At 43.6% G+C, this 24,215-nt stretch overlaps 1 protein-coding gene across 2 annotated transcripts in view; it reads right to left on the reverse strand.

The window, feature by feature from the left end:
- DNAJC5B (DnaJ heat shock protein family (Hsp40) member C5 beta) overlaps positions 1 to 24,215 on the reverse strand; it is a 219,325-nt gene that overhangs the window by 60,026 nt on the left and 135,084 nt on the right. For both annotated transcript variants that reach the window (XM_073583916.1, XM_073583917.1), the window contains one exon: positions 592 to 805. In XM_073583916.1, the coding sequence (XP_073440017.1) occupies positions 592 to 805 (214 nt within the window). The remainder of the gene's footprint in view (positions 1 to 591; positions 806 to 24,215) is intronic.

Consider the following 24,215-nt stretch of genomic DNA (forward strand, 5'->3'; position numbering starts at 1 on the left):
AAAGCCAACTGGCACATTACAAGGTGAGATATTACAGTTAGGGACCATCATGATTGGGTCACCTTACCCAAGGTGGGATGGCTTTTACTCTGTTTTGATTAAAAAAAACACCTAATAAGTAAGTATCTTATTTTTTACGCTTATATAGTGCCATCAATTCTTGACCTACATTATCATCACTGTCCCCATTGAAGCTCACAATCGACATTCCTTATCAGTCTTTGGAGTGTGGGAAGAAACCAGAGTACCTGGAGGAAACCCACGCAAACACAGTGAGAACATACAAACTCCTTGCAGATGTTGTCCTTGGTGGGGATTTGAACCCAGGACCCCAGCGCTGCAAGGCTAACCACTAACCACTGAGCTACCACACTGCCTCATGTCTTACTTATTATTCATTTATTGCAGTGTTTTTACGTATTGGTTTTATTCTAGGTTAAATGCAAGAACAAATGTACAGCTGCTTGAATGACAAATAAAAGGTGTGGGTGTAAAACCTAGAACTCTCATACTGTGTGGACTCTCTTCCAGGTCTGAATGACTCCCTACTGACTTTTTGCAGAAAAGTGCTATCATTTTGTGCTTGTTTACCTTTGCCCACCAACTAGACAGCATGAAATACGTGTTAACGTTTTCTTCTCCAAACTGCTCTGCAACGTACAATCCCAGGGAACCATACTTGTCATAAATATTCCTCTTAGATATGTCGGATAGTATTGAGTGAGCATTGTTGATCTCCTTGAATGTTTCAGCTGCTTGAGGATTGTCAGGATTTTTGTCTGGATGATGCTTGAGAGCCAATTTTCTTTCACCATGAGAAGACACAAATGAAAGATGTGTTAGAATGTTTGCAGAATAAGCAGAATATTATAGTATAGATGTATTATTATTTTATTTCTATTTTTATTAATGTACATCATTATACAACATTTCTAACCACTGTAATCCTAGACATATTATGCAAAGTTATAAATGCAGCTTTCCCAGAACTTTTTAAAGGAAATCTGTCACCCAATCTGATAGCATCATGATGTAGGGGAGAGACCCCAATTCCAGTGATGTGTCACTTACTTAGCTGGGTGTAACAGTTTAAATTAAAATCTGTTTTCTTTGCTGGCTATCTAGCAGTTCTCTGAATGCTGCGTTCTGCCATCACTGATTGACAGATTTATGCATACACTATGCATAGGCATAAAGCTACAAATCAGTGGTTGGACTACCTGATTAGTAGTTTTATGCCTATGCATAGTGTATGCATAAATCTGCCAATCAGTGATGGCAGAACTCAGCATTCAGAGAACTGCTAGATAGCCAGCAAAGAAAACATATTTTAATTTAAACTAACTACACCCAGCTAAGTAAGTGACACATCACTGGAATTGGGGTCTCTCCCCAAGTGAAGTCCTCTAGTAATACTCTTTTTGTGATAAAAAAAGAGATATTATAAAAACTATCAAATTGTGTAGCAGAATCACGGTGACAGATTCCCTTTAACTTTATAGTAAAAGCACAGAATTCTGCACTGTTCAATGCAGTGGGCCAACAAAACATTTCAACATTGTGCCAGTGTGACAATATAATTATGTGTTATTATTTGACAATCACTTGATTTTATTATTTTTGTCTGTGTGTTGCTTTTCTAATTGAAAAACAATTGGGCAATATATTAGCTAGATATATAAATAAATTAATTATAATTATTAATGACTAGAAATAGGCCCGATCGTGAGTGCGTTGAAATTTAGACATTCCCCACGCAGGCGCAGTAACAGCCACGTCGATACGGCGCATGCGCGGGTAGAGCACACAATTGTGGCTGTTACTGCGCATGTGCAAGAATAGCGGTGGTGTGAATGTCACTTGCGCAGGCGCAGTAATGATGCGGCTGTTACTGGGCATGCATGGGAATACCGGAGACGTGTATGTCATTTTCGCAGGCGCAGTTCATGGCCGCAAACCACGAACTGTGCCTGCACAAGTGACACTGCCGCTGTGCCTTATGGGATTCGGGGACAGGGGCCGGAAGTCGCAACTGGCAATTATTATATTAGATCATCATCGCCGATAAGGAAACACTATTCCAAGGCAAACTAGAATATTTCCTCTAGCACTAGTTGAGCTTAAGAGGCTAGAATAAAAAAAATCAAAGGCATTCCACCGATTGAACTATAAAACAGGAACCTGTCATCTGATTCATGCCGCCCAAACCTCAGGCAGCATGATTCAGATTCTCAGATTCTTTTTACCGCTCTACAGTATATGTTTGTTCTCTTTGTTCGCTTTGTAACAACATTCACTATTATTTGTTAGCCATTAAAAGGTATCATACCCACAAGATTCCTATTTTGTTTCTCTCACTGAGAGCACTTTATATATTTTTTTCTACTGGCTAACATGGTACCAAACCACTTTTTTGTTTGTTCTCTAAAACGCAGCATTTCAGAGAAAACCTAATTTCTAAAATGCAGCATTTCAGAGAAAACCTAATTTGAAAATCTGACTGAAATGGAAAACTAGAGTAAAAAAAACTTTGTAAAGTCACAAATTGTTTGCACATAAATGTTGTAACTTTTGATGTTTTCATGACAGATGCGGCCAGCTCTGCAAAGTGGGTGAAGCATGAGCATGATGTGTGATGTGGGCAATCTCCCCACCCATCTAATTCATGACCATGTGCAGAGTATCTTACATCAGAAATCTTACTCCAGTTCCCTAACTGAAGTAACATTTCTGCCAAGTTGCATGAAGGAGCATACCACTGATAAGATGCACCTGATTCGTGAAGTGGTGTTGATCAATCAAGCACCTCTTAATCCATCACGCCCCTTCATTAAGACTAGTGGGTCGCCCTCCCAGGGCTGTGGGGTACTCGGTACCGGGCTGGTGTCAGGGGAATGTGTCACAGCAGCGGTGAGCAGGTCCGTGGCCCTGGGCGCCCAAGTAATGGGGGAATGTAGTTAATGGAATGGAATAGTTTGTGATGCCACCTGTGGTGCTCGGCAAGGGAGGTGTTAAGCCGACGCTGCATGCAGATCCGCTGGGACTGATGGTAGGGTGCAGCTGTGATGGTATAGCCCTCCACAGGCAGGGCTCATGTCCCAGGGCAGTGTAGTTGTAATGGTTGTGGAAAGGCGCAGGCAGTGTAAAAGATGGTATCCAGATGTAGCGGTGCTGAGCGGGTTGGCGCAAGAATGAATGGAGGACACCGAGGCTTGCAGTTCCAAAGCTTTACTCACAGTCTGTGGTACACAAGGGTGCCTGCCTCCGGGCCGTGTCCTCCGGGTCAGGGACTCAGCCAACCTCCAGGCCAGATGGAAAGCTCCTCTACAACACTCCACCAACATGTACCTTTCTTGAACGACTCCTCTATTGCGCCTTAAAGTGTGAAGATCTCCAGTACCGTGGTACCCTGGAGTTCCTCCTGTCAGATGTTCCCAAGAACTCTACTCGTAGGGCAGACAGCTGTAGCCTGCTTCGGGGACTCCCTTCTCCTGAGTCCCGGCTCTCTATCCGTTTTGCTGTTGTGCCCCAAGTCTTAGATGGGAGTAGTGCATTTACAGCCAACTACTCCACCGGTGTCTGCTGCAGAACCATAAGTGTCCATACAACCTCGGGGACCGGGCCCCGGCCTTACGCTGAGAACCTATAGGCAGGGTTCCTCTTCCAACCCACGTCCTCTCTGTTCTCCTACTCCTTTGTTCCGTAGTGATCTTCCTCTTTCTTAGGGAAGCTTAGGTTGCAGTTCTACGTCTTTCTCCTTCTTTCCCTTTCCCGTGCCAGCTGGCTCAGATCACTGAGGCAGCTGCAGCACTCCTTCCTCCATCCCTTCTTCCAAGGATCCTCACTCCTGTCTGAGTGACTTCTTACCCGCCTGACCTTCTGCCAGACTGAACCCCTAATCCTACACTTTCCCACTCTTTTATATATCTAAACTCCACCCACCTCCCAGCACATCCAGTGTTCCAAGCAGGGAACCACCAAAGGTGCTCTGCTACTCTCTAAGCACTGAGCCGCAATGTGGTTGTGCAGAACTACCCTGTTGTGTGGGGTGCGAGTGTTGGAGCGTGGAAAGGAGTTCCCACCTTACCTGGATTGTGGGGCACTACACCTTAGGAGAAGGTGCAGTACCTCTGTGGCGACTGAGCCTCTGGGGCACCACATACCCCCCCGTTAAACACAGCACGTCCGCGGGCTGCAAGAAGACAAAGTTGACAGTACAGGAACATACAAAATTTTATAATGCTGCATAAACATTTCTTATACTAAACTTCCTAATATAGGAGGCATTGTTTCTTGAACGTTACAAACAATTCTTAATTAACTATCTAAACTTCAAGTCATAAAGTGCAAATTTGCATATTTTACGCAATTCTAAGTGCTATTATCTGTGACTCACTATCACTCCAGTATTATTCAGCTTTCCTTCTCTAGTACACGTTCCCTTTCTCTTTCAAGTGTACATTTTCTATTCTCTTTCAAGTGACACCTGTGATACCTGGTTCACCATTCACATTTTCAACTCTTTATTTAAATCTTCTCATATCAAAACATTTCTCACTCTATATAAAAGCCATTTACTAACTGCCCACTCCTTCCTCTTGGCCCTCAGAGAGCACTCCTCCCCTGAATTCCGGTTCAGAGCTCCCCCTGCTGGCCTGGAGTGGAACTGTGTTGCATGTATAGATCCTAGTTACTAATACTCTTATAAGATACATCATTATCAAAAATACTTTGCATTAAAACTTTCAACAACAAATATTCTTGTAAGTGCTGGACACCGCTCCCAACCGGGATCTCTTGCAGTGTCCTTTGAGGTAGACATCATTTTCGAAAAGTGTCCTGATGTAAAATCTTGACATCATCTTTGCAAGGTGTCCTTATGTAAAACCAAGAGAGGGCACCTAAAGAGGTGCAACTATTTACAAGTAAGAGTTTTTGGATCACTCCAAGTTCATGATCGCTAGTTCACTTTGAAGAACGCTGCCAATCAAACAGGGCAACTTTGGGAAACCAAAAATTAAACCATGATGAGCAAACAAAAAGTCACAACAGTGCTAAACAAACCCTCCTGGTTCACGAGAGTTACTGTAGTTCACTAATGCTGGTCCTCTCCTGGGGTTCTGGAAGCTGATTGGGTATCGCTACCAGATGTAAAGAAGGCATTTACTGCCCTCAAATATTCCTCCTCTAGTGGGGTGAAGCCTGTTGTTTTCCGTAACTTTGGCTTAGGCTGTCCCCATCCAGCCGAGTCCCGAGGACCGTAGCGACCTGCGTGGGCCTTCTCTTTCCCATCCAGATCTGGGCCTAATACTGCTAGCCGGTGCTGCTCCCTCTCCCGGTGCTCAGCTGCCAGTTGCCGGATGGTAGCTCGACAATAGGCCTCTGTCTTCTTTTCCTCCTCCTGGGACCTGCTCTCACCCACTGGGGCCCGCGGCACCACCGTTAGGGGTTCAGCTGTCTCCCCCTTGGGACTAGCATCCCGGTCGCAGACAAGGTCCAGCACGACCTGTCCTGCCGCTACTACGGGCATACACCCCAGGGCCTTCCCAGGTGCAGGGGCTGCAGTCATACCTCGGACCTCCTGGCGGTGCTCCAGCTCCGGTACAGGCCTGAGATGGTGGGCCGCTGCAGGGATATCCACCGGAATGGCGGGTCCGGGTGCTGGCGGTAGCGGAACTGATGATGGCTTCGGGTCCGCAGGGGCCTCCGATGGGACCTGCGCAGCCGCGTCAGGTCCAGGCGAGAGCATGGCCTCGGCTCCCGGGGTCTCCTCCGGGCCGGCCGCGACCAACTGGATGGACAGCATGGAGGTGTACACCGGCGCTGCCTGGGGACAGTCCGGTGCAGCGGTGGCAGGTACTGTTGGTGCAGGTACCAGGGCCAGAGGCGCCGGTGGTGTAGGTCCCTCCTGGGTGTGCGGCCTGCTCAACCTCCATAAGACCTCCTGCCTCAGTCGCAGACGGCACGTCAACTGGGCGATGTCATCTTCTAGTTGCTGGCGGCTCATCTCAGAGACGAGGTCGAAGCCTTCAGCCATGGCGCCGGGGAGATCCATCTTAACCTCCGCGCGCTCTACAGGCCTCCTTCCCTCACTCTCCAAAATGGCGTTCTGGCGTTCTTCTTCCTGCCTCGGCCCCTTTCCCGCCACTGACTTCTTCTGCCCCTCCTTCCGGGGGCGGTGTCTTCTACCATCGCCTCCATACCAAGCCAGTATACGAACCCCTCGGGGGGTGGGCCATGTAGCTGTCACATAATAATTCAGGCAGGGGAGGCCCAAGACTCTTCGCGGTCTTTTCCTAGGACCTCCTATCTCTTCACGCCCTTCTTCTCCGCGCCAGCGGCCATTTTTAATATTCATGTCACAGTCTATTAAATTGGGTCTTCTGCACATTTTCAAAAGTTCAAAGTCCAACAAATCTCAGGCACTCAGAACCCGATGGCATCGGGTCTCGTCATCCTGTTCGTGACGCCAAGTTGGGTCGCCCTCCCAGGGCTGTGGGGTACTCGGTACCGGGCCGGTATCAGGGGTATGTGTCACAGCAGCGGTGACCCGGTCCGTGGCCCTGGGCGCCCAAGTAATGGGGGAATGTAGTTAATGGAATGGAATAGTTTGTGACGCCACCTGTGGTGCTCGGCAAGGGAGGTGTTAAGCCGACGCTGTATGCAGATCCGCTGGGACTGATGGTAGGGTGCAGCTGTGATGGTATAGCCCTCCACAGGCAGGGCTCATGTCCCAGGGCAGTGTAGTTGTAATGGTTGTGGAAAGGCGAAGGCAGTGTAAAAGATGGTACCCAGATGTAGCGGTGCTGAGCGGGTTGGCGCAAGAATGAATGGAGGACACCGAGGCTTGCAGTTCCAAAGCTTTACGCACAGTCTGCGGTACACAAGGGTGCCTGCCTCTGGGCCATGTCCTCCGGGTCAGGGACTCAGCCAACCTCCAGGCCAGATGGAAAGCTCCTCTCCAACACTCCACCAACATGTACCTTTCCTGAACGACTCCTCTATTGCGCCTTAAAGTGTGAAGATCTCCAGTACCGTGGTACCCTGGAGTTCCTCCTGTCAGATGTTCCCAAGAACTCTACTCGTATGGCAGACAGCTGTAGCCTGCTTCGGGCACTCCCTTCTCCTGAGTCCCGGATCTCTATCCGTGTTGCTGTTGTGGCCCAAGTCTTAGATGGGAGTAGTGCATTTACAGCCAACTACTCCACCAGTGTCTGCTGCAGAACCATAAGTGTCCATACAACCTCGGGGACCGGGCCCGGCCTTGCGCTGAGAACCTATAGGCAGGGTTCCTCTTCCAACCCACGTCCCCTCTGTTCTCCTACTCCTTCGTTCGGTACTGATCTTTCTCTCTCTTATGGAAGCTTAAGTTGCAGTTCTATGTCTTTCTCCTTCTTTCCCGTTCCCGTGCCAGCTGGCTCAGATCACTGAGGCAGCTGCAGCACTCCTTCCTCCATCCCTTCTTCCAAGGATCCTCACTCCTGTCTGAGTGACTTCTTACCCACCTGACCTTCTGCCAGACTGAACCCCTAATCCTACACTTTCCCACTCTTTTATATATCTAAACTCCACCCACCTCCCAGCACATCCAGTGTTCCAAGCAGAGAACCACCAAAGGTGCTCTGCTACTCTCTAAGCACTGAGCCGCAATGTGGTTGTGCAGAACTACCCTGTTGTGTGGGGTGCGAGTGTTGGAGCGTGGAAAGGAGTTCCCACCTTACCTGGATGGTGGGGCACTACACCTTAGGAGAAGGTGCAGTCCGTCTGTGGCGACTGAGCCTCAAGGGCACCACACTAGCATGTAATGAATTGTGGCCTATGTGTCTCAGCTGACTTATCTGAAGCAGATCGCTGACTACTCATCCCCACCTTGAGCATATCAAATGATAGGTCTTTCTCTATACATTGGGGCCCACATATCACTGGTGTAATGTGTACAACTGTACATTGGCCCAAAAGGTAATGAAGCCCATTTGCACCTCCAAATCAGCAAACGGGTCCGGCCACAAACACAGAGGAGCCCATATACTGTTCTTGCAAATGGGCATTTTCCATCTGTGTCTGCCACAGTATACACACAGAGACCTGTCAGTCTGGGGTTAGGGTTCAGGTTTTCAAAGTATGTTTTCTCTGGAACGCCGCGCCATTTGAGAGTAAACCATACACAGTTTTATTCTGATTTATAATACTTGTGGGTATGATTCGGGTAGCATGAATCAGTTGTCAGGTTCCCTTTATTGTTTTTCTCCCTAGCTATTACTACCTAATTTATGTAAAGTAATATTATTTTCAATGTCACTTGTGCATTATAGTGTATCCAGATCTATCCAAAGTTTGTAACCTGTGCTTTTTATTGGAACAAAGCAATTTAGCAAATAAGTCAAAGTTAAAAATAAAAAAGAATAATTTTAGCACCATGCGTAATAGATCTTGTGGAGTCGAGGTCTGAAATATTTGATCAGACATAAAAGAGATTAACTAGGAAGAAATAATAGCTTAATTAATTAAAGATTCCTAACACAGATGCATCCATGTCATCACAATTAATTGCTAAATTAGACATCATGCAGTAAAAAATACCAAATCAATTTACAATGATAGGATTCAAAATAAATTAAGAGGTGAACTGGTACAAAACTACCAGAAAACTATTCTAATAGAAAATGTGCGACATTATATTAGCATGCATTATCATAGTAATTAAACTTTTCAGAATGAATCAGTTAACTCACAAGTCGTCTCAACAATTCAGCTCCCAAGTAATGCCGTAGAGATATGTACTTAATTCATAAGTGCTATTTAATATCCTCATAATTACTCATTACGCAGAGTCAACCAGTATTGTCAGTTTTAACAATGATTGCTATGTAAATATTCCACCGCTGTCTGTTATGTTAAATTCAATTTTCTTCAATGTGAATTTTTCCATAACAGATTTCACCTTTACCAAATAAAAAATGAGACATTACAAAAGCAAAAAAAAAAAAAAAAAAAGCATTTCAGAGATAACTTGTCTAGGCAAATTATGTGGTCAATAAATAAGACAAAATAATCTATCTACATAGAGCTATGTGATCGCCTGAAAACATAAATGTTAAAATTATTTTATCTTTAGATCACACTTGACTCATCCAATTTAAAAAACTTTTTCAAGGATTAGAAAAAAAAAATGGCCAGCTTATTTTTCTATAAACAGCACCACTCTTGTCTACAGGCTGTGCCTGGTAATACAGCGAAGCATCAAATACTTGAAACAAATCTTGGACAAAACTGCATCATGTATTACACCAAACACATTCTATAATGAAGCAGTATGATAATACCAATTGATGAATATTCTTTGTTTCTCAAAACATTTATACTGTATATACCTCTGCACAGAATATATACTATAGTCATACAGTAACAATTACCAAAGTAATGAAAAATATTTTAATTAAATACTGGGTGTCACAGAAAATATTAAAATCTCTAAAGTCACTAGTGAGAGGGACATTCACCCCCCCCCCCTCCTCCTCTCACACAGAATGGCAGTAGCAAAAAGAGAGAAAAGACAGGTACAATGGGCATAAATAAGCAGGAAATTAGGTATAGCTGGATAGTAACAATCTTAATTTACATGTAGACAGCTTCTTTTTGAAGTTCAAGACCCCAGCAGTGCCAACTAGGATTGTTTATTTTGTGCAGACAAAAGGTATATAGTTTGGAGAGGTAATTAAGGCAGGAAAGGTCTTTTTAGAAGGTTGGATAACAAGGGTACATATGTTTACACATAGACAGAGTAGTGGAAGTAGTTACTGTTCCCCCCAGACTTGAGGTCTCTAAAAGAAAATTATGAATATTGGGGCATGTATAGATCCAATAGTGATGGCACATACATGTTCAACTTCAGGAGGAATCAGGGAAGAAGATGCATATTTTCTCATAACTGTAACCCCTGCCTATAAGCCACAAATCAATACTGGGAAGATCACTGACAACAGCCATGGCGTCTTTGGTCTTTGGGTAATGGTAAAATACTGATAAAAAATATGACGGCGATCTCAAAGTTTTGCGATCATCAGGATTGAAGATATTACATAAGTTTTGGAATTTCATAAAATCTTGAAGGGCTGAAAACAACACACCACCCGGTCCACGTGAGATCATGAAGGTGGTGGGATGGTGCGTGTAACTCAGGTGCTGATAAAAGATCCAGACAAATTATGATCTGTGTTCCTGTAGAGACACACATTGGTGTATGCATGAATCCTGTTCACCGAATGCTTCCAATTGAAGTGCTGTCCTTCGCTAAACTGAATCATCTCTGTCATCCATGAGGTACTTTTGTTAAGTTTTATTTTATGCAACTGTATATGTTGTGTTGCTTTGTCCCCTTTGTAAAATCATTTGTATATTTTTTTTCATAAACACTGCCTATTGCTTTTTACTTAAATGTAAAATTTAATAGTTTTGTTCTGTAACCTGCACCCCGAAGCCATGTGCTACCAGAACCAGGCCTCCAGTCAGCCTGTATAAAAAATTATTGCTGGTGGCAGCGAGCATGTCTTGGGTATTCGTGGACTTCGCATTAACTGTATCAGAGGTATATATCCATATGGAGGTGTATATACCATATGCTTGCTGATAGTTTTTCAATAACCAGCCTATTAGTGGAAACAGCCTGCAATATCTAATCCTTCTCCTGTGGCATTATAGTGACTAAGATAATGCCTAGGATTCACCTCATCAAGATGAAGCGTGTCCAGATTCTGAATAAAAAAAATCACTATTCAGAATGTATGTGAGTGCTGGGAGTTATTCGATGCTACAAAGCTAACTACAAAAAAGAGATACAGTAGCAGGTAAAAGTTTGGGCACCCCTGGTCACAATTACTGTTATTGTGAACAGTTAAGCAAGTTGAAGATGAAATGATCTCTAAAAGGCCTAAAGTTAAAGATGACACATTTATTTTGTATTTTATAGAAAAAAATATATATTTTCATCTTTTACATTTTAAAAATTATAAAAAGAAAAATGGGCCCATGCAAAAGTTTGGGCACCCTGCATGGTTAGTACCCAGTAGAACTCCCTATCACAGCTTGTAAACGCTTTTTGTAGCGAGCCAAGAGTTTTCTTTAATTCTTGTTTGAGAGATTTTCATCCATTCTTCCTTGGAAAATTCTTCCAGTTCTGTGAGATTCCTGGGTCGTCTTGCATACACTGCTATTTTGAGGTCTAGCCACAGATTTTCAATGATCAGATCAGGAGACTGTGAGGGCCATTGTAAAACCTTCAGCTTGCGCCTTTTGAAGTAGTCTATTGTGGATTTTGCTGTGTGTTTAGGATCATTGTCCATTTGTAGAAGTCATCCTCTTTTCAACTTCAGCTTCTTTGCAGATGGTGTTATGTCCGCATCAAGAATTTGTTGAAATTTCATTGAATCCATTCTTCCGTCTACCCGTGAAATTTTTCCTGTGCCATTGGCTGCAACACAACTTCAAAGCAGGATTGATCCACCCCCATGCTTAACCCCTTCATGACCAAGCCTATTTTGACCTTAATGACCTGGCCATTTTTTGCAATTCTGACCAGTGTCCCTTTATGAGGTAATAACTCAGGAACGCTTCAACGGATCCTAGCGATTCTGAGACTGTTTTTTCGTGACATATCGGGCTTCATGTTAGTGGTAAATTTCGGTCGATAATTTTTGTGTTTATTTGTGAAAAAAAATTAAATTTGGTGAAAATTTTGAAAATTTTGCAATTTTTAAATTTTGAATTTTTATTCTGTTAACCAGAGAGTTATGTGACACAAAATAGTTAATAAATAACATTTCCTACATGTCTACTTTACATCAGCACAATTTTGGAACCAAATTTTTTTGTTAGGAAGTTATAAGGGTTAAAAGTTGACCAGGGATTTCTCATTTATACAACAAGATTTACAAAACCATTTTTTTAGGGACCACCTCACATTTGAAGTCACTTTGATGGGTCTATATGGCAGAAAATACCCAAAAGTGACACTTTTCTAAAAACTGCACCCCTCAAGCTTCTCAAAACTACATTCAAGAAGATTATTAACCCTTCAGGTGCTTCACAGGAACTAAAGCAACGTGGAAGGAAAAAATGGACATTGTAATTTTTCCAACAAAAATTTTCTTTTAGCATCAATTTTTTCATTTTCACATTGGCAACAGGATACAATGGATCCTAAAGTTTGTTGGACAATTTCTCCTGAGTACACAGATACCTCATATGTGGTCATAAACTACTATTTGGGTGCACGGCAGGGCTCAGAAGGGAAGAAGCACCATTTGACTTTTTGAATGGAAAATATGGTGGAATATTTAGCGGTTGCCATGTCGCGTTTGGAGAGCCCCTGTGTGCCTAAACATTGGAGCTCCCCCACAAGTGTCCCCACTTTGGAAACTAGACCTCCCAAGGAACTTATCTAGATGCATAGTGAGCACTTTGAACCCCCAGGTGCTTCACAAATTACTTTTTTTACACAAAAATTTTCTTTTAGCCTCAGTTTTTTCATTTTCACATGGGCAACAGGATAAAATGGATCTTAAAATTTGTTGGTCAATTTCTTCTGAGTACACCAATACCTCATATGTGGTCATAAACCACTGTTTGGGTGCATGGCAAGACCCGGTAGGGAAGGAGTGCCCATTTTGGAAACTAGACCCCCCAGGAGCTTATCTAGATGTGTAGTGGGCACTTTGAACCCCCAAGTGCTTCACAGAAGTTTATAATCGCAGAGCCATGAAAATAAATAATCATTTTTTTCCTCAAAAATGATTTTTTAGCCCACTATTTTTTATTTTCCCAAGGGTAACAGGAGAAATTTGACCCCAAAAGTTGTTGTCCAGTTTGTCCTGAGTACGCTGGTGCCCCATATGTGGGGGGAACCACTGTTTGGGTGCACGGCAGGGCTCAGAAGAGAAGGAGCGTCATTTGACTTTTTGAATGGAAAATTAGCTCCAATTGTTAGCGGACACCATGGTGTGTTTGTAGGGCCCCTGTGTGCCTAAACTTTGGAGCTCCTCCACAAATGACCCCATTTTGGAAACTAGACCCCCTAAGGAACTTATCTAGATGAATTAGATGCATAATGAGCACTTTGAACCCCCAGGTGCTTCACAGAAATTTATAACACAGAGCTGTGAAAATAAAAAATCATTTTTTCCCTCAAAAAATGATTTCTTAGCCCACAATTTTTTATTTTCACAAGGGTAACAGGATAAATTGGACCCCAAAAGTTGTTGTCCGGTTTGTCCTGAGTATGCTGGTACCCCATATGTGGTGGGGGACCACTGTTTGGGCACATGTCGGGGCTCTGAAGGGAAGTAGTGACATTTTGAAATGCCGACTTTGATGGAATGGTCTGTGGGCGTCGTTATGTTTGCAAAGCCCTGATGTGCCTAAACAGTAGAAACTCCCACAAATGACCCCATTTTGGACACTAGACCTCCCAAGGAACTTATCTAGATGTGTGGTGAGCACTTTAACCTCCAAGTGCTTCACAGAAGTTTATAAAGCAGAGCCGTGAAAATAAAAAATCACTTTTTTTCCACAAAAATAATTTTTAGCCCCCAATATTTTATTTTCCCAAGGGTAATAGGAGAATTTAGACCCCAAAGTTGTTGTCCAATTTCTCCTGAGTACGCTGATACCCCATATATTGGGCTAAACCACTGTTTGGGCACACGTCAGGGCTTGGAAGGGAGGGAGCAAAGTTTGAATTTTTGAACGCAAAATTGGCTGGAATCAATGGTGGTGCCATGTCGCATTTGGAGACCCCCTTGATGTGCCTAAACAGTGGAAACCCCTCAATTCTAGCTCCAACCCTAACCCCCTAACCACAACCCTAACCCCAACACATCCCTAACCCTAATCCCAACCCTAACCATAACCCTAACCCCAACACACACCTAACCCTAATCCCAACCCTAACCATAACCCTAACCACAAGTCTAACCCTAATCCCAACCCTAACCCCAACACACCCCTAACCCTAATATTAACCCTAATTCCAACCCTTACCCTAATTCCAACCCCAACCCTAATTCCAACCCTAACCTTAATTCCAACCCTAACCCTAATTCTAACCCTAACCCTAATTCCAACCCTAACCCTAATTCTAACCCTGACCCTAATTTTAACCCTAATTCTAACCCTAACCTTAATAGAAAAATAAAAATATTTTATTATTTGTCCCAACCTATGGGGGTGATAAGGGGGGGTTATTTACTACTTTTTTATTTGATCACTGTGATAGGATCTATCACAGTGATCAAAATGAATGAATGGAATCTGCCATTTGGCAGATTTGACGGGCGCACTGCTCATGCGCCCTCCATTTTGGAAGATGGCGGCGCCCATGATCCGGGATGGCAGGACACTGGGAGCAACAGCAGGACTCGGAGGCTACCAGGGGAGGGGAGAGGGGTGATCAGAAGGTGGGAGAGCGGAGGGAAGGGGAGGGGGAGCAGATGATTACAGCGGCGACAGATCGCCGCTGTCACTCGGTGGCGGGGGCTGATGTGGGGGGGTCAGATCTGTGTCTCCAGCCATGCCCGATGCTATTTCAGCATCGGCCATGGCTGGATTGTAATATTTCATCAAATTTTATTGATGAAATATTACTATCGCTCTGATTGGCTGTTTCACTTTCAACAGCCAATCAGAGCAATCGTAGCCATGGGGGGTGAAGCAACCCACCCTGGGGTGAAGCACTAAGCCTCCTGTGTCTGCGGGTCGGTTAACCTTTCAGTGACCCCAGTCACCCGACCCACAGGAGGGTGATTTATACCTTGACGCCTACGTAGGCATCATGGGTCGTATTGGCACAAGTTTTCATGATGCCTACGCAGCCGTCATGGGTTGGGAAGGGGTTAATGTTTGTCGAGATGTTCTTTTCTTGAAATTCTGTGTTCTTTTTTGCCACACATACCGTATATACTCATGTATAAGCCGAGATTTTTAGCCCATTTTTTTGGGCTGAAAGTCCCCCTCTCGGCTTATACACGGGTCGTATACCTGGGGGTCGGTGGGGGAGGGGGAGCTGGGTGTCAGAGATCATACTTACCTGTCCTACTGCGGTCTCTGCAGCCTTGCTTCTCCACTGTCTCCCTTCCTGTCTTCAGCGGTCATGTGGTACCGCTCATTATATTCATGAATATGTGCATATTCATTAGTGTAATGAGTGGTACCACGTGACCGCTGAAGACAGGAAGGGAGACAGTGGAGAATCATAGAATCATAGAGTTGGAAGGGACCTCCTGGGCCATCTGGACCAACCCCCTGCTCAAAGCAGGATTCGCTAAATCATCCCAGTCAGATGTCTGTCCAGCCTCTGTTTGAAGACTTCCATTGAAGGAGAACTCACCATTTCTCGTGGCAGCCTGTTCCACTCATTGATCACTCTAACTGTCAAAAAGTTTTTTCTAATATCTAATCTGTCTCCTCCCGTTCAGTTTCATCCCATTGCTTCTAGTCTTTCCTTGTGCAAATGAGAATAAAGTTGATCCTTCTACAATGTGACAGCCCTTTAGATATTTGTAGACAGCTATTAAGTCTCCTCTCAGTCTTCTCTTTTGCAAACTAAACATTCCCAAATCCTGCAACCTTTCCTCATAAGACAGGGTTTGCAGATCGGTCACCATTCTGGTCGCTCTTTTCTGAACTTGCTCCAAAGTGAGGTTGAGAAGTGAGGCTGCAGAGACCACACGACAGGATGGGTGAGTATAGCGATATTCACCTGTCCTCTGGTCCATCGCTGCTCATCGCTGTCTCTGCTGAATCCTGTGTCAGTGACGTTTAGGCAGCGGGTGCACGGTGACGTGGTTAGTGTTCATCGCCCCTCTGCTGGCTGAACAGTCACTGACACAAGAAGCGGCAGACAGTGGCGATGGACCTAGGAGAGGTGAGTATGGCATTTTTTTGGGCAGCATATGGGGGCATATTCTATGGAGCAGCATATGGGGGCATAATCTATGGAACAGCATATGGGGCATATTCTATGGGGCAGCATATGGGGGGCCTAATCTTTGAAGCAGCAAATGGGGGCATATTATATGGAGCAGCATATGGGGGCATAAACTATGGAGCAGCATATGGGAGCATAGTCTATGGATTCCACCCTCGACTTATACACGAGTCAATAAGTTTTCCCAGTTTTTTGTGGCAAAATTAGGTGGGTCGGCTTATACACGGGTCGGCTTATACACGAGTATATACGGTACTTATGATCATTATGGCCAGAGAGTTCTATTTTGACCTCATCAGTCCACAGGACTTGTTTCCAAGATGCATCAAGCTTGTTTACATTTTTTTTACATACTTCTGATGCAACATTTGAATGACATTAAACGCTATGACAGGAGACCCAGGAAGACCCCACTGCTGACACAGAGATAAGAAAGCTAGACCGCTGTTTGCCAAAATGTACATAAACCAAAAACCTTCTGGGAAAGGGTCTTGTGGTCAAATGAGAACAAGATAGAGCTTTTTGGTAAACCACATTATTGTACTGTTAACTGAAAATAAAATGAGGCCTACAAAGAAAAAAAAACACAGTACCTACAGTCAAATATGGTGGAGATTCAAAGATGTTTTGGGGTTGTTTTGCTGCCTCTGGCACTGGGTCCCTTAACTGTGCTCAAGGCATCATGAAATCTGAAAACTACCAAAGGATTTTTGTAAAAGATGGTTTCACAAATGTATAATGAACTGAAACACACATCAAAATCTACTGTAGACTACCTCAAAAGGCACAAGCTGAAGGTTCCACAATGGCCCTCACAGTCCCCTGATCTAAACATCATTGAAAATCTGTGGCTAGTCCTCAAAATAGCAGTGCATGCAAGACAACCCAGGAATCTTACAGAACTGGAAGAATTTTCCAAGCAAGAATGGATGAAAATCCCTCAAACAAGAATTTAAAAAATCTTGGCTTGCTACAAAAAGCGTTTACAAGTTGTGCTACTTTCAAAAGGGAGTGCTACTTGGTACTAACCAAGCATTGTGCCCAAACTTTACATGGGCCAATTTTTCTTTTTATAATTTTTAAAATGTAAAAGATGAAAATATATCTATTTTTTTCTATAAAATACAAAATAAATGTGTAAACTTTAGGCCTTTTAGAGAACATTTTATCTTCAACTTGCTTTTCTGTTCACAATAACAGTAATTTTGACCAGAGGTGCCCAAATTTTTACATGCTACTGTATCTCCTGTTTGTAGCTAGCTTTGTAGTATCGAATAACTCTCTGCACTTACATAAATTTTTAATCGTGATTCTTTCATTCAGATTCTGGACGCGTTTCAGCTTATCCAGAGCTTACAACAGCAGCTGAAATGCGTTGAAGTTATGAATAAAAGAATCAAGATTGAAAATATATGAGAGTTTCGGGAGTTATTTGATTTTACATTATCTATTTCCACATGCACCACCATCTACAGTGGAGTGCCAATCATCAATTAGATTTCTTATAGCTAGCTTTGGAAAGTGCAGCCCTTCTACACAAAGATGGCCTGACATTTAAAAAAAATGCATCATTGCTGTTATCAATAGTTCTTAGGCCGGTTTCACATTTGCGCTTTATCACGCAGCGACGGCCTGCGCACGGCCGCCGCTAAGCCCCCCCCGCCGGCTCCCTGCCCGCCCCTTCCGGTCATCGCCGCCTACAAGCGCACATGGACGCTTGCGATCTGTGCACCCTATCTTTAGCATAGGGTGCGCAGATCGTGCGCTGGCCGTGCGCTAGCAGGATTTTGCCGTGAGCTGCGCACCTTTGAAGGTGCGCCCGTGTGCGCTGAACGCAGCATGTTGCATTTCGGCGCGCACGGCACACCTTCAAAAGTGCGCAGCGCACGGCAAAATCCTGCTAGCGCACGGCCAGCGCACGATCTGTGCACCCTATGCTAAAGATAGGGTGCGCAGATCGCAAGCGTCCATGTGCGCTAGTAGGCGGCGAAGACCGGAAGGGGCGGGCAGGGAGCCGGCAGGGGGCGGGGCTTAGCGGCGGCCGTGCGCAGGCCGTTGCTGCGCTATAAAGCGCAAAAGTGAAACCAGCCTTAGGGGTCAATTTTCTGGATTTCTATGATAAAATCTATATTCCCATTGTGATGATGATCCAGATGCTTAAATTTACTTTTGGCAAAGAAAAGTAATTACATCTGTGGAACCCTTTCATCTACAGTTTAGTAGCCTAAAGAGGAGATGATTGCTTTTCCAAAACAAAATCAAAGTTTTACTCTCTTTTTATAATATATGGGTAATTTTTTTTAGCCTGGACTCTGAACTTTATTTTTCTAACAGACCATATTATGTAACAAAAAACATCTTATAATCCTTGGCACTATACGCAACACACTTTATTCAGTGGTGGTCAGATGTATCAAGCCATCTGTATTTTTAATAATGTAACAGAGTCCATATTATGTTATAACAGCAGTTTCTTTTAAACATTGTTATTCTATATCCTATTCTGCTGACCTCAAGATACATTTGAAGGAGATAAGATACACTATATAGGCTTCAAGATGCCATTAAAAACAGTTGTATCTAATATAAGTCCATTCCATGAATGTTTAAAAATGAATAAATTGTGCGAAAGATAACATTGGTAAAATGGCATCATTTACTACAAAACATTATGTACTTTCAATTAAAATCATTTTAAAAATGTTCTGTGTAGACATTGTATTTAAATATTTGCTATGATGCCTTCTGTAATTCTTTTAATTCCCTCTCAGAATATCCAGCTAGTGTGTCCTCTTCTAATGGACACTTATGCTCAGTAAGGCCACATGCAGACACTCAGTATTTGGTGAGTTTTTTACCCCAGTATTTGTAAGCCAAAACCAGGAGTGGGTGAAAAATGCAGAAGTGGTGCAAATATTTCTATTATACTTTTCCTCTGACCGTTCCACTCCTGGTTTTGGCTAACAAATACTGGGGTAAAAAACTCACCAAATACTCAATGTGTGCACATGGCCTAAGAGCTCATTCCCACTTGCGATGAAATTGGACTAATGCAATCCGATAAAAAATAAGATTGAAATCGGACCAATGTTATTCTATGATTGTGTCTTCATCTGAGGTTTTTTTCCAGCTCGGATCATGATCAGACTGGAAAAAAATCACAGTATACTGCGATTGTAATCTAAAATCAGATTGCATCCCACAATAGAAGTCAATGGGTGCGAGAAAAAAAATCACACAGCACTCGGTCCATGTGAGTGCTGTCCGATTTTTACACACTGATCGCATTAGAAAGGCCAGCAATTCATAGAGGCTACAGTAAAATCACACTGACAGGATGGAATAGAATAGATAGAATAGATATATACACATAGAATAAATAAATAAATATATATATATATACTGTGTGTATATATATATATATATATATATATATATATATATACACACACGTTAGTGACACACACACACACATACAGCTCTTGCAAAAATTAAGAGACCATCTAATCAAATCCCTGGGCAGCCCATTCTCCAGACCTGAGCCCCATTGAAAGCCTCAGGAATGTAATCAAGAGGATGATGGATAGTCACAAGCCATCAAACAAAGAAGAACTGCTTACATTTTTGTATGCACCAGAAGCAGTGTGAAAGACTGTTTTTTTTTTTTTATTTTGACCATTTCTCCTTTTCAGAAAAAAAACTAAATTTATTGCTTGGAAATTTGGAGACGTGTTGTCAGAAGTTTGTAGAATAAAAGAACAATTTACATTTTACTAAAAAAATATACCTAAAAAGAGAGAAAACAGACAAACTGAACATTTGAAAGTGGTCTCTTAATTTTTTCCAGAGCTGTATATGTATTTATATTACATAGATAGATAGAAGAAGAGCTGGTAATTCAGCAGCCACGGTAGTGTAAAATCACAGCAGGAGCCGACAGGATAGAAGAGATGGATTATATACAGTAACTACAAATACAATAGATAGATATATACAGGGTGGGCCATTCATATGGATACACCAAAATAAAATAACTCATGATAGAATAAAGTTACGTTAAAACCAAGCACACCATTGTTTTTCTTGCAAAATTCTCAATAAGTTTGATGTGTCACATGACCCTCTTCCATTGGAAAAAATAAAGTTGGATGCAAAATGGCCAACTTCAAAATGGCCACCATGGTCACCACCCGTCTTGAAAAGCTTCCCCCCTCCCATATACTAATGTTCCACAAGCAGGAAGTTGATATCACCAACCATTCCCATTTTATTTAGGTGTATCCATAAAAATGGCCCACCCTGTACATGTCAGTGACAAATATAATTAGTACAGTGTGTGTGCAGCTTACTGTACATGTATTTAATTAATACATGATTATTTTTCAGAAAAAAATGGCATGAGCTCCCGTGCAATTCTCGTAACCAGTAGAGGGAAAAAATGATGTGGGGGTCCCCCTATAATTAATAACCAGCAAAGGCTATGAAGACAGCTACGGGCTGATATTAATAGCCTAGGAAGGTGCCGTGGATACTCGCCCCAACAGGCTAAAAACGGGGGGTGCTACTAGGTCACATTACCACTGGCATTTTCCTATGGTCCAGAGGTCACCGCAGTTTAGGCCGGCTGGGAACGCAGCCTCAGTGACGTCACTGCTAGTCACTGAGGCTGCGTTCCCAACATCTCATTCACCAGTGGTTTTCAGCTGGGACGGTCGCATCTTGGCACTGTCCAGGTTGAAAACTGGATGCCCTCCAGACATGGATTACAGCGTGGGACAGGACGGACAGGTATGGTATATTGTTGGTTTATTATTTTACTTTTATTACAGGAGATCGAGGGCTTTGCAGTAATTGTATTTGTAACCTCGGAGCTTGATGTAGCCTGATGGAGATATCAACCCCCCCAACTATTACCCCCACTTGACACCGCTACAGGGAAAGTGGGAAGAGTGAAGCTAAGTGCCAGAATTGGCGCATCTTAGAGATGCACCTTTTCTGTGGCGGCTGAGAGCTGATGTTTTTAGCCAAGGGGGGCCAATATCCATGGCCCCTTCCTAGACTATTAATATCAGCCCGCAGCTGTTTGCATAGCCTTTGCTGGTTATTAAATATAGGGGGACCCCACATCATTTTTTGGGGGCATCCCCCATTTTAATAACCAACCAATAAAGGCTAAGTATACAGCTGTGAGCTGATATTAATAGCTTGGGAAGCTCCATGGGTTTTACCCCATTCACAGGCTATAAACATCTGCCCCCAGTCGCCGGCTTTCCCTCTGCTGGTTATGAAAATTGCGCTGCAGCCCACTCCATTATTTCCCGAAAAATATTATGTTGTTAATTAAATACATGTACAGTAAGCTGCACACACACTGTACTAATTGTATTTGTCACTTATATCTATATATCCACCTATTTTATTTGTATTTACTGTATGTAATCCATCTCTTATATCCTGTTGGTTCCTGCTGTGATTTTACACTAACACGGTGGCTGAATTACCGGCTTTTCTTCTATCTACCTATGTAATATAAATACATATGTATGTGTGTGAATCACTGATATTTATATACCGTATTTTTCGCTTTATAAGACGCTCCGGATTATAAGATGCACCACAATTTTTGAGGAGAAAAATAAGAAAAAAATATTTTTTTAATAAAATGGTGGTGCCTCTTATAATCCTTGCATCTTATTGCTTACCGGGGTTGGTGGCTGCGGTGTAGCGGGGTCCCAGGCGCGCTGCTGGAGGAGGCATGCGTGGAGTGATGCTGCAGGCCGCATTCAGGGATGAGGGGGGGCTCCGATGTGTGCCGTTGCTGCTGCAGAGTCTTGTGCTGGTGTCAGGTTTCTCCACTTGTCCGGCGGTTGGAGGCCGGTGCTGCGGGTGCCTCCGGTGCGGCGTTGTGTGCCCATCGATGCCCGGGGCTCTGCCGACATTGTTCGACAGACCAGAGCCCAAGCATTTCCTCGGTTCCCTGTATACGTGCGCTGAAGTGCCGGTAAAAAAAAAATGGCCGCCGGCGCGTGCGCAGATGGGATCTCGGGACCCAGTTCTCGAGAGATGAGATCTGAAATCTCATCTCTCAAGAGCTGGGTCCCGAGATCCCATCTGCGCACGCGCGGCGGCCATTTTTTTGCAGGCACCACCGCGCGCACACAGGGAACCCAGGGAAAATGGCCGCCGGCGCGTGCGCAGATGGGATCTCGGGACCCAGCTCTCGAGAGATGAGATTTCAAATCTCATCTCTCGAGAACTGGGTCCCGAGATCCCATCTGCGCACGCGCCGGCGGCCATCTTTTTACCGGCACACAGGGAACCGAGGAATTGCCGGGGCTCTGGCCTGTCGCACAATATTGGCAGAGCCCCGGGCATCGACGGGCACACAACGCGGCACCGGACACACCCGCAGCAGCGGCCAGCAACCGCCGGACGCCCCCGATCACAGCCTAGGTAAGGCATGTCCGCTTTGTAAGACGCACCCCTGTTTTCCCCCCAAATTTTGGGGGAAAAAAGTGCGTCTTACAAAGTGGAAAATACGGTATATATATATATATATATATATATATATATATATATATATATATATATATATATATATGTAGGCTATGTGTATATATCTAGTCTATTTTTTCTATTCTATCCTGTCAGTGTGATTTTACTGTTGCCGCATATGAATTGCCGGCTTTTCAAATGCGATCAGTGTGTAAAAATTGGACAGCACTCGCATGGACCGAGTGCTGTGATTTTTTTCTCGCACCCATTCTATTGTGGGATGCAATCCGAATACTGATTACAATGGCAGCATGCTGCTATTTTTTTAACCAGTTCCATCCGAGCTGGAAAAAAAAACGCAGATGTAGACACAATCACAGAATAACATTGGTCCGAATTCAAACCGATTTTTTATCAGATTGCATTCATCCGATTTCATCTCAAGTGGGAATGAGCCCTAACTCTGACAGATCACCTGAATTGTCAAGTAGACAACTCGTGCAGTGATTTCTGCTGTTGTGCCAGCCAGCTAGTAACAACTGGTGAACCATAAGCAACTTTTTCTCATTAGAATTTAATGAAGCCTTTTCACTGGATTTTTTTTTTATCTTAGACTGAATAGCTCCTCCAATTGCTTCTGTTCCACTGATTCTGGAACAGTTTTTCTTTGTATTCTAGCGCTTCTCCATTTCAAAGTGCACCCCAGTAATAAATGCACATTTTCCCTTCACCCATCTGGGTGTATACCACTGAAATGCTCTCTTGGCATTTGCTTTTTCTCCTCTATGGCAGAAGTTCTGTGGTGTATGCGCAGTAGGTTTAAAGCACCACTTCAGCATTTTTTATTGCAGTGCTGGAGAATAGCTACAAATCTGAGTTCCCTGCCCCTAGTGTTATACTTCCCAGCTGCCGTCTTCTTTTGTTATTGGTGCCACTCCGGTCGATCTCCAGCAGATTATGATTTGCCGTATGCTCCAGTGTTTGCTGGAACGATCCGGAAGTCATTACTCAGTGTAAGTCTATGAGAGCCAGAACGAGGCCCTCATAGACTTACATTGAGTGCTTGTGACCATTACCTCAGTCAGAATTGGTGGTCACAAGATGGCAGAGCAGGAGCAGAAAGGTGCCGAGAGGAACTGAAGAAGGCAGGTGAGTATAATATTAAGTGTAGTTATATATGAACCTACATAGAAAACGGAGTATAACGACATAGAGTCAATAAACATAAATGGTTATAATATAAAAAATTATTCGCTCTTTATTAGTACAGGTGCATAAAAGGTGTACATTACAAAATAATAATAATAAATAAACCTGATAGAAACTTGCGCTAATTAAATGTGTCTTGATTAAATAAAGATATCTTATGAAGAAATCTATTACCTTTACTGAAGTTAAAAACTGGCGAGGCAGGGAAAAAGGTCTTCAGAATGCAGGGTGGATTTCCAGGTCCTTTCCCAATAATACTCCCCGACACAGGTATATAAAAACTTACTGGAGCTAAAGGGTGCTACCTCCTAGCATGCCGCCGTCCCGGCCAGTGACTGGCGCGCAGCTGGAGGTGTATATCGGCAGGCTGTAAGAGTACCAGCCGCCGCTTGCAAAAGCGTGATAGATCACGTGATAGATCACTGAAGAAAGAATCAGTGAATTCCGCAACGCGTAGGTTTGCCATTGCTTTCTGGCCCCATCAGCGCCCCATAGGGCTTTCTTGCCTGTCACGTGATCTATCTTGCTTTTG

Source organism: Dendrobates tinctorius, unplaced genomic scaffold (assembly GCF_039654945.1).
Source record: "Dendrobates tinctorius isolate UK_male_01 unplaced genomic scaffold, ASM3965494v1 ptg000082l, whole genome shotgun sequence".
In the NCBI taxonomy this organism is placed as follows: Eukaryota; Metazoa; Chordata; class Amphibia; order Anura; family Dendrobatidae; genus Dendrobates; species Dendrobates tinctorius.